Raw genomic sequence first — 11,635 nt, 5'->3', positions numbered from 1 at the left:
TTAACAGAGCAAAAGCTTTGGGTAAATGTGGGCTTCAAGGAGCTTCCCCAAATAAAGTAAATAAAGAAGTCTGACCGGAACATGGTAAACTGACTTCTATCAAAATACTGGTGGGTAAAAGCTAGTTATACTTTGGCAAAGCCAAATACTGAAGAAGTAGCTATGGATTTAGATGATTGGCAAGATCACCTAAAATTCCTGAACCACTGTCTAAGCTAGTAGCTTCTTTCTATTCTATTTTCCTTCCTTTTTCTGAGAGAGAGAGGAGAGAGGAGAGAGAGAGAGAATGTGTATGTGTGCGTGCGTGCATGCAGGTACTGAGGATAAAACTCAGGAACCCTGGGGGCCTTGTACATGGTAGGCAGTTGCTCTACCACTGAGTATATTCCTAGCCCTTGCAGCGCTTGGTTTTGTGAGACACAAAATCTTTTTGCAGCCCAGGCTAACCACAAATTCTCAATCATCTTGCCTCCAATTTTGGAGTGCTGGGATTACAGGCATGGACCACCACACCCTGAGCTTGTTTTTTTTCTTTTTTATTGCCTAACAAATAAGTAACTTGGCTTCCACATGTGATGAAGTAAACCTGACTATATTCTTACTCTCTCCAGAGTTCTAAAAGCTTTTTTTTTTTTTTGATGGGAGGAGGCTTATTTTTTAAAGAAAAATAAATATATTTCATTCTTAGTATATTCTTTTGATTTGCCAGTTGTAAAAGCTACATTTTTATTCTTGTTGGAGAGGAGCCATCTGTCAAACCAAAATGGTAAACATTTCCTCATAATAGTTAACAATTGAGAGGCTGGTAGCAAATCCTACTTACCAAGCGCCCTTGCTAGCTCCCTTGAGCAGCAACTTCATTCACTGGGGTCAAGTTTTTAAGTTTCTTCCACCAATGTGCTAGGGAAAAACTGTTGTTGCCCATTTTCTCACATGACATATATCAAAATACACAATAAGCTCAAAGAGATGACTATAAGGCTGGGAATATAGGTCAGCGACACAACACTTGCCTGGCATTACAAGAAAAAAAAGATGATTATGGATGTATACTGGAGACCACTATAGACATTTTGTATTAAAATAAGTCAATATTTAAGCAAGTAAACATAGATAAGTCACCAAAACGCAGCAGCAAATAATTCTGTACTATTTCTGCAAACTGCAAAGCTCATTTCCCTTGTAGCAGAGGATTAAGAAGAAACTGGTTATACTACCAGAATACACACTGGACACTAGGATGCTGGCACAGCATTTACATTAAGCCACAGTGACTACTTTCAAAGCCCAAATGATTGTCAAGCCAGTTCTCTAACCACAAAAAAATTGCTGTTTTTTTTTTTTTGTACAGAATGTTAAGACAATAGGCTTTAAAATACAGCCTAAGCACCAACTGTGATAAATGCATATTGGTAAAACATAGATTCTGCCTTGAAAAAATATTACTAACCTCCCTGGGGCTAATGATTACACCCACATGAATAATATACTGCAAAAGAAATACTTATTTGCAAGATCTAGAGATTCTCTGGGAGGCACAATTCATTGCTGAAGTTGGCTCATGCAACAGTTTTACAGGAGAAGTAGGAAAACAGGTACTGAATATAGTGTACATCACTATTAAGATTTGGAGGTGTACATTAAGACAAAAGAGTGCTTTAGCACTTGAATACATTTCATTTTGCCTGTCCAATAACTTACTAGCATAATGTGACAAGGTTCCATCCTGGGGTTAACATTCTATCACTCTGAATGGATTCAGTATGAGTCTGAGGAGTCTGGTTTTGTCTGTGTGGACATCCTTCCTGATTCCCTCCTCAGTATTCAAACTATCTTTTGTAATGTTTCCCAGTAAGCTGATTTTCAGAGTGGCACACATGATTTATTTTTCTGCCTGTTTTGCTAAAAATTCTATCGTTTAAGTATGAAATCATTTGTTGTCTTTTTAAAAAATATTGAAAGAACGATGTACCATGTAATAAAGACAACCAACCACTGGTTCCTTCAACCTAGTAATTAGTGATGGGACCAGAGTTACCTTTAAGTGAGATCATCTAAATCACTTCATGGGTTGACTTTTTTTTGCATATTTCAAATAGGTAACAAAAGTGGGATGTCGATTTTGTATCAAAAAACTAAAGCAGAAAGAGTGATTCCAGGGTGGATTCATCAAAGCCCAGCTCTGAGTGAGGCACACACTGCTATTTATGAAGAAAGCAGACATTTACTGAGTCTGAGGACTATGAACTACGCCCATTAAAGCAGAGGGCTGCCCAAATACCACAGTAACAAAATAGTACTCCAAGCTTGAAACCCAAGTCTTCAGCCTCATTTGGGGAATAAAGGGGTATTGGGGACTAAACCCAGGACTGGGCATAGGCAAGTGCTCTAACACCTGATTCACACTCGCGGCATTTTTGTATTGTAGTTTTTATGTAGTCCTTGCTTGTTTTGACTGGGCTGGCTTGGAACTTCTTGTATGTGTTACCATAACTAACCATACATACACACATACACACATTTATTTATTTATGAGACAGGATCTCGCTATGTTGCCCAGGCTGGCTTTTGCCTCCTGGGTTCAAACAATCTGCCTGCCTCAGCCTCCTGAGTAGCTGGGACTAGACACATAACACTGTGTTCAGACCCTAAAATTGCTAAGTTGGCATTTGGAGTCAGGGCTCTGTTTTAAAGTAGGGTTTTAAATATGGAAGTATGTTCTTCTATAGAAAAGTTCTCATTTAATTATGCTTTCAGGAAAAGTAGCAGCATATATAGATACACATGTACAGATAGGAGTATGTACATAAAAGTACTCAGAGCTCCTTATTTATAACTAGAAGTAACAAGAGGTGAAATTATCCCCTGCAATAAATCCACTGATCCTAAAAATCAAAAGATTAAGTAGGTCGTGAAAATGTTGAACAGTGGAGGATAGGAGCCCAAACAATAGCCACAAAATCAGAAATTAAGCATGGGAAAAGAAAATGGTGTGAAGATGAACTAAAGATAGAGAAATCACAAACAGACTCAGCGGCCTGTGTGATGGAACCCACACCTGGGAGCCTGGAGCCTGGCACAGCAGGTGAAGCTCCTTCCTGAAGGGCTGGCCTCCAGGGTCTTCCAGGGCTGTTGCACTGGCAGCAGCAAAGCAGGACAGGCAGCAGGAGGATGTGCTTTTTTTTTTTTCTCTCTGAAAAGGGACAAATTCTTCCTGGGTAAGGCAAGGTAATCATGGCAGATCTGCTGAGCAAATGGGAGGAATTTCAGTCAGTCTTCCCCAGTTTTGCGATCAGCTCATCACAAATTTTTGTCAGTTCTTCAATTTCTTGGTTCTGAAAGATAGATAATACAATTACACAGGCCCCTTTGTGTTCTGAAACAAAGGCAATCACAGCTGGACAGACCTACCTAGACATCTTAACTTAGTGAAACTTTACTTTCTGCATCTCTAAGGAAAGGAAGACCATGTACTTTCAGCCCAGGAAATGTGCAGGTACTCATGGTATTGTGCCTAACTTGAGTCAAGGGTGAGAGTAGCCATGGCCCCCTGAAGCCTGTCCATGTACCTTTCCATTCCTTCTTTTCTTCTTATCACAGAAACTATGCAGAGCACTTGCTAAAAACACAAGTATCAGGGTCTTACTCAGCCATCAGTAGCCAAGGGATTCTGGAGTCTGCAAGTCTCAAGGACACGGAGGGGCTACTGTCTACCATGCTCTAGCTCAGTGGCTGTCACCAGCTTACATGCTTCTTGGGAGACAGAGTAAGAAAAACATGGGAGACATAAAAACAATGAGCTAAAAACTGCTTATTAGTGGGAAATAGGACACTGCTACCAGAACCCAGTATTAAGGAAGGTTTCTTCCATTCCATTTGGCTTTGAGGCAGTTACCCTCTCCAGCTGGCATACTTGTAACAAGGAACTACACGGGAAAAAAAACTAATCAGTGGCAAGAAAAGCCTGAGGAAATTATCTGTTCTTGAGATGTACAGAAAGGAACTGCATCCTGTGACTACAATTTGATACACAGCCTGGCCTACCTACTATGAGAAGGTGCCTATCATTTTGGGAATACCTATTACTTACCTATCTAAACCATTTGACAGTGGACCTTGAATAAGGGTCTTCTCATTGCTAGCCTTTGAATAAAGTCATTTTCCTTGCCTCCACACTTGTAAATTGGCCTGTCAGGCAGTGAGCCGTCAGATTTTGGTTTCCCAACACTGACACTGACTTTAATTTGTCTACAGCTAGGTATGTAGTTAATGTGGGGCTACTCTGTGCATCATAAGATGCTAGACACCAGGAGCTTTTCCCTGTCATGACAACCAATTAATCTCCAGACATTACCTAATGTCTCCTAGAGGGGAAAACTGCCCCTAATTGAGAGCCAATAATCTCAAGCAATGAAAGGGGAAGATGTCTCCATGTATTGTATAAAAAAAAACAAATCAGAAGGAATGAAGTCTTGTGGCCCTACTAAGAAGTGTTTGGTCCTCTGCATGTCAGTTAAAACCCAACTTCCTGTCTATACCTACAGCAAAAGACTTCTATAAGACATGCATGAAAGATTAAGAATAGGGGCTGGGAAGGTGGCGCAGTGGTAGAGCCTTGCATTGCATGCATGAGGCTCTGGGTTTGATTCTTCAGCACCACATAAGCAAAAAGAAAAAAGCCAGAGTGGCACTGTGGCTCAAGTGGTAGAGCGCTAGCCTTGAGCTGAAGAGCTGAGGGACAGCGCCCAGGCCCAGAGTTCAGGCCCCACATCCGGAGCCCCCCCCCCCAAAAAAAAGAAAGAAAGATTGAGAATATCATAAGTCTATCCTGAATCAGTGGGAGAGTCTGAGAATGGCAAGGCCACATTCATCCAAGTCCATGGTGAGCTAAACACCCAGGTCTCATCCAAGCCTCTGTGGAGAACACGCGAGCATTTCAGATATTGTCTACACCAAATCTCTGCTATACCTTCTGTTGAAGAGCCCTCTCCAGGGACTCCACCTTCATTTGCTCCTTCCGGAGTCCAGCGTGGAGAGCTGCACTCTCAGCCTTTGCCTTGGTGCGAACCTGAGCAATTTCTTCATTGGCTCTGTTTATGGTGGGTTTTGTTGTTGTTTAGAATAAGAGAGATAAAAAACACATGGTTAGCCATTGACACAGCTAGGTTCAGGATATTGAACTGACTTCCTAAAAACATATACTCAAAAGAATTGACTGCAAGATCAGGGAATAGTTCAGTTTCTTTACAACTCATTAGAAAATTTCCATGGCACATACTTCTGGCAGGACCAATCTCAATGACCAATGTTCTTCAAAATTTGTATTTTATAAGAAATGCAATATATGTCTCATAGCAACTTTAAATTTTTTTAATCTAGTACAATAGTAGGTTAAATCATTTTGAAAATTATCATAAAACAGCCTGTTAACCGATTAAAGGATGGCAAAAACGTTGCTAGTAATCAGAGACATTCAAATTAAAGACAAAAATCTCTCTCTTACATTTTTGGTATTAGGGGTTGAATCTTGGGTCTCCCAAATGCTCTAACTCTACCACTGAACTACACACTGTTTCCAGATGATGAATTTGAAAAGTTCATTGGACTAGTAAAAATGAACAAGAATGATCTTGCCCTGTATTGATGGAGATACAAAGAAACAGAGTCATGTGCTCATGAGAAGGATAAAAACTGTCTTTTGTGGGGGGGCTGAAAGGTGAGAACCAAGACAACTTAAAACATTTAGACCCAGGAAAGTGGCTCTAGTGGTAGAGTACTTGCCTGCTAAATTTGAGGCCCTTAGTATAAAGTACACACCTTCTGTCCCAGCAAATTCTACACTTTCAGCTATTTATTCACAGAAATACTCTTGGCTTACTTACTGTACCACTGTTTATAACAATAATGTGAAACTGGGCTGGGAAGGTGGCTCAGTGATAGAGCGCTTGCCTTGCATGCATGAGGCCCTGGGTTCAATTCCTCAGCACCACATAAGCAGAAAAAGCCAGAAGTGGCACTGTGGCTCAAGTGGCAGAGTGCTCGCCTTGAGCTGAAGAGCTCAGGGGCAGTGCCCAGGCCCAGAGTTCAAGCCCAGGACTGGCAAAAAAAAAAAAAGTGAAACTATCTACATGCCCACCAATAATTACCATGTAATAAAAAGAATTAAACTAAATGTTCGTGTGTGTGTGTGTGTGTGTGTGTGTGTGTGTGTGTGTGTCCGTGCGCACGCGTGCATGCGCACGCATGTGCTGGTACTGAAGCTTAACTCAGGGCCAGTACATTCTCCCTTAGCTTTGTTGTTGAAGACTGGCACTCTACTGCCTGAGCCACAGCTTAACTTCTAACTTTTTGGTGTTTATTGAAAGTAACAGTCTCACAGACCTTTCTGTCTGGGCTAACATCGAACTGTGATCCTCAGACCTCAGCCTCCTGAGTAGCTAGGATTACAGCCATGAAACTCTTGCACTTGGTTAAGTAAAATGGAAAAATGGCTTTGACTTATGATAAATAAAAAAAATCTGTATAGTAACTCCAGTATTTTACATATATATATATACATATATATATTAAGTACAAGTAGACAAAGGATTCTAAATCATTTTGAGTACTATTTGTAAAGACATAAAAGAACAGAATGCACAATAAATACAATAAACATATACAATGATGGAACCTATAGAAGTAGAAAAAAGTTTTTTATAAAAGGACTATTTATAGAAAAATGAACAAATACGTGTTCCTTTTTAGAAAAAAATAAAGATCTTACTTCCTGGGATAAACTTTTTTAAATTTATTGAACTTAAGGAATAAAAAAATTGAGCCAGGCCAGGTGCTAGTGGCTCACACCTGTGATCCTAGCTATTCAGGAAGCTGAGATCTGAGGATCAAGATTCCAAGCCTACCTGGTCAGGAAAGTCTATGGCACTCTTATCTCCAATTAAGCACCAAAAAAGCCATAAGTAGAGTGGAGGCTCAAGTGGTATAGTGCTAGTCTTGAGCACAAAAGCTCAGCAAGAGTGGCTAGGTCTTGAGTTCAAGCCCCAGGACTTGCATAAAAAATTAAAAAAAAATTAATCATGAAGCTAAAGTATACCTTGGAGGGTGGGGTAAAGAGGGGTAGATGAATAGAAAATGAATGGAAGACAAATAGAATACTCAATCGTTTGAAGATTGAACATCAAAAAAAAAAAAAGCATTTTAAAGAACTGATAGAGTACTGTCTACCCAGCACAGGGAAGCTCTTTGTTACTATGACATGGAATTCAGAAACTGACAAAAGAAAAGACTGATCATTTGCTACTTACAAAAAGGACATGTGGCTCAAGTTAACAATGTTACTATTTCTGTACCAATCCATAAGGAACTTTTGCATGCAAAAGAGTAATCTACAGCATTTTCCTGCATCATTGTAGTAGACAAATTTTTAATGTTCATCAAGAGGGATTTGTTAAATAAATGATACATTTCAGTAACAGAATGTCATATGGAAGTTCCTCATGGATTGATACTACAATATTTTCAAAATTATATTACTATGCAAAGAAAAAGCAAGGGATGCCATTATCCCTTGGAAGAGAAGGGCTAGAATAGTTCAGTGATAGAGCACTTGTCTAGTATGTACAAAATCCTGTATTCAATCCTTACCACCACACACACACACACCTGCACATACACACACAAAGAGGAAGAAATGTGTATTTAGAAGGAAAAACAGAAATTAACACCGATTACCAAGGGGTATCAGCAATCAGCAGAAGTAGGGAACCTCTTTCTGCCAATGGCCATTTGGATATTTGTAACATTCACAGGGCATACTGAATTATCAATACAGGTAGATGCAAGAGCATACTTGTCTGTCCTATTATGTACCAAATAATTTCTTAGGCCTACACAGCCCTCTGACCAGATGTTCCCATCTCTAAGGAGCAAAAGCTATGACACTCTAGTAGAAGCCAATCAGGATAAAAAGCTGAGTTGTATGCCTTTTTACACTTTGTAATGTTCAAATGAAACATTACACACACATACACACAAACCTAAAGATGTAAAACAATTTTAGTGTTTTGAATTATAATTTTACAAATAGTAATCCAAATAGTAAAATGTACAAGTATATATTATTTTTCAGGTAAAAAAAAATAAAGTTTCTGCCTCTACGTTTTTCCACAATATTATGAAGAGCGAAACTCAAATTCACACATGCTTACTTGTCTAGTTTTTCTTCTGCATGGATTTTCAGGGCCTGGTACCGCTGCTCCTCTTGTTTTACTCTGGCTAAGTAATCCTGAGCACATTTTTTCAAGGCTTCTTCATTCTGTTTCAAGGTAAAAATTAAAACAAACATATCTTTTTCTTATACAACCAATGTACCATGTATCTGTTTTTTCAATGGTAAAACATCACTAATTTACTTTCCTAATGTCTGAATTTTCAATATAGTTCATTTACTAATATTGAACAGTAGCTTGATCCCCATATTATATAATGTGGCTAGTCTCATTTTTATTCAAAAAATATTTTTGGTTTTTTTTTTTTTGTCGGTCATGGGGCCTGAACTCTGGGCCTGAATGCTTTCCCTGAACTCTTCAGCTCAAAGCCAGCACTCTACCACTTGAGCCCACAGCGCCACTTCCAGGTTTTTCTGCTTATGTGGTGCTGTGGAATTGAACCCAGGGCCTCATGCATGCAAGGCAAGCATTCTACCACTGAGCCACCTTCCCAGCCCCATATTTTTGGTTTTCTAAGATGGAATCTTACTAAGTAGCCCCAGCTGTCTTCGATTCCCCAGCCTCAATGTCATGAGTGCTGTTATAAGTATGAGCTGTTCTTTAACATTTTTTTAGTTGTCTTTAAGTAGTTACACAGAGGTTTTACTTTAATATGAAAATAAAGAATTGTAAAGCCTGTGCTGAGAGGTAAAATGCCTGTCTACTGTGTGTGTAAGGCCCTGGGAACAATAGCTGTCATCAGAAAAAAATTTTTTTTTCACTGCTTGTAAATTGTCATCAAAAACATGCAACTAAATGATTACTGAATTTCTTCTCTAATATGCAACATTTTTTTCAAATCTAAGTATAATCCCTTCCACTTTTTCTAATATTGGAAGGATGAATGATGAAAAAGAACATGTCTAGGATCCTAAAATCTGAGGACTCCAGTTTTTGTTCACTGTACATACTCTGGTTATGTGTGGGGATCACTGGCTTTACCCAGTAGAATGAGAAAGACATTCCAACCTATCAGCCAGACATCAGCGAGAGAGAAAGAAAAAAAAAGTGGAGTTTTACTGTAATTAGAAAATTTAAGGCCAACATGCACTGAGCTTCCTGTGGAAGGCTACCAGTCCTTGACATACATGCTGACCCATTACCAAGAAACCACAGCACTGGCCAATAGACAGGTGGAAAAGAACATCCTACCTTCTTGAAGCCTTCCAGCACACCTTTCAGGTTCTCGTATCTTCTGAAGAGATCAGAAAGGGACCTTTCCACAGAGTTCAGGTCAGCCAGGGCCTGCTCCTTCTCCATTGTCAGCTGCTGAAAGCTCTTCTGAGAAGTCATGCTTGTCCTCTGTTCATCTTCTGGGAATCACAATTTAAAGTGACAGCTTCTTTAGTCAATAGTCAGGCATCTTGGTCAGAGTCTGCCTTCTGCCTCAGTGGTGGGGACATAGCCATGGGTGTAACAAAATCCCCACTCCCAAAGACTTATATTCTAAGAGGGAAATATGAAGTGATCAGTGATGGGAAAAGCAAAGTAAGGCAAGAGGAATAGAAGGGAGAAGTGATCATTTATACAGTAATCTCTCTTAAGAGGAGATTTGGATAGAGACCTTAAGTAACTGAGGGCAAATAAGCATGCAGCTACTTGGAGAATATTCTAGAGATTAGATAGCCATAGCCAAAGCTGAGCTGTGAAGCAGTTGGTGATGTGGATAATAGAAAGTATCATTTCAGTTCTTTAGTGCGGGTCGATCAGACCTGATTTAATTTAGGAAGCCAGTCTTTACAACAGCCACTAGACGAGGCTCCAAATTCAACACAAGAGAGGTACTACTGAGTCTGATGGGGGAAATCTGAACTTGCAAAACAAAGGACTCACTCCACACACAGGTTAGTGCCTGCCTATGGAGGGCTTTTCTACAGAGACAAAAACAAAGGAAAAAAACTCCAACAACAGAAAACTCCAAAGAACCAAAGTACAGCAGATTCTGATTACTAACAGTCTATTCCTGAAACTTTGCTTACTTACTAAAATTTACTTGTAATCGCCAAATCAACACTCAGACTTCTGTAATTATTTGTGGACCTGTAATTAAAATCTGTATTCACTTAATGCACACTTTCAAATGCGAGGATGAAGACTATGCTCTGCCTTGTTGGTTCACACTATAAACAAATATCCTTGCTGTGGTCTCTTTGATGCCACAGATCTGCATTTCTGTTGGTGATGCTGTTTAAAGTGGCCTCAAAAGTGATGCTGAAATGTTGTCTGGTGTTTCCTAAGCATGAGAAGGATAGGACGTGCCTTGGGATATGTAAACTTCCTTCACACAAGTTAAAGCACTGCTGGCTGGCTAGAAGTTCAATGTTAATGAGTCAACAATCTATATTAGGGGGAGGATGGGATGGGAAAGGGAAACAAAGGAGGAGGCTACAATGCTTGATAAGAAATGTACTTATTATCTTGCCCATGTAATTGTAACCCCTCTGTACAGTATTTTTACAATTAAAAAAATCTATATTAAAGTGAGGCCTCTGTAAATAGAAACACAAATAAGATAAAGTTATGTATTAATCAATTGATGAATTGCAGGACTTGCAGGAAACTAGCCTTATATCTTCCCTAGAAGCCATGTGTTTGTTTTCATTGATTCAGTGTTTGCTATAACTGTATAGAAAATACCTATTATGGTTTCCCCTAAATGTTTATGCTCCCTACCCCCTATTTCTATCTGTATGTTGAAAATAAATCCCCAAAGTGACAAAGTATTTGTGGTATGTAAGGAGTTGTTATAGTGCGAATAAGAACTTTCACCCATTGGCTTCTGAAGTGAATACTTGTTTTCCAGCTGGTAGCACTATTTTGGGAAGTGGTGGAAATTTAGGGAGATAGGGCTTAAGGGAAGGAAGTAGGTCTCTGGTGGTCTTATCTTGGTCCATTCCTGTCCCTCAAACCCTAGATCAAAGAAAATTATATTAAGTGAAATAAGCCAGGCACAGACAGGCAATGAACATTTTCAGTGATCTGTGGAGGTTAAATGAGTTGATCTCATAAAGGTAGATGCAAGAGTACTAGTTAGTGGAGGTTGGAAAAGGTTGTGAGGGTGAGAGACAGAGGAAGGTGGGTAACAAGCCTCCAAAATGTAGGAGGAATAAGCCAGTGTTTTATAGTATTGCAAGATGGCTATCGCTTTTAAGAATTTATGTTTTATAAAGAACTAGACAAGAGGGCTGGGAAGGTGGCTCAGTGGTAGAGCGCTTGCCTTGCATGCTCGAGGCCCTGGGTTCGATTCCTCAGCACCACATAAGCAAAAACAAAAAAGCCAGAAGTGGAGCTGTGGCTCAAGTGGTAGAGAACTAGCCTTGAGCTGAAGAGCTGAGGGACAGCGCCCAGGCCCAGAGTTCAGGCTCCAC

General features: G+C 39.7%; 1 protein-coding gene across 1 annotated transcript in view; it reads right to left on the bottom strand.

The window, feature by feature from the left end:
- Positions 1-278: 278 nt before the first annotated feature.
- Positions 279-11,635, bottom strand: part of Tacc1 (transforming, acidic coiled-coil containing protein 1) — a 77,755-nt gene continuing 66,398 nt past the window's right edge. Inside the window, 5 exon segments of the mRNA XM_013026003.1 lie at positions 279-3,335; positions 4,970-5,090; positions 8,208-8,314; positions 9,420-9,580; position 11,177. Of these exon segments, the coding sequence (XP_012881457.1) occupies positions 3,267-3,335; positions 4,970-5,090; positions 8,208-8,314; positions 9,420-9,580; position 11,177 (459 nt within the window). The 3' untranslated portion in view covers positions 279-3,266.

Source organism: Dipodomys ordii, unplaced genomic scaffold (assembly GCF_000151885.1).
Source record: "Dipodomys ordii isolate 6190 unplaced genomic scaffold, Dord_2.0 Scaffold4, whole genome shotgun sequence".
Classification (NCBI taxonomy): domain Eukaryota; kingdom Metazoa; phylum Chordata; class Mammalia; order Rodentia; family Heteromyidae; genus Dipodomys; species Dipodomys ordii.
The sequence above is the reverse complement of the archived record's forward strand: the minus strand, read 5'-3'. Positions and strand labels throughout refer to the sequence as shown.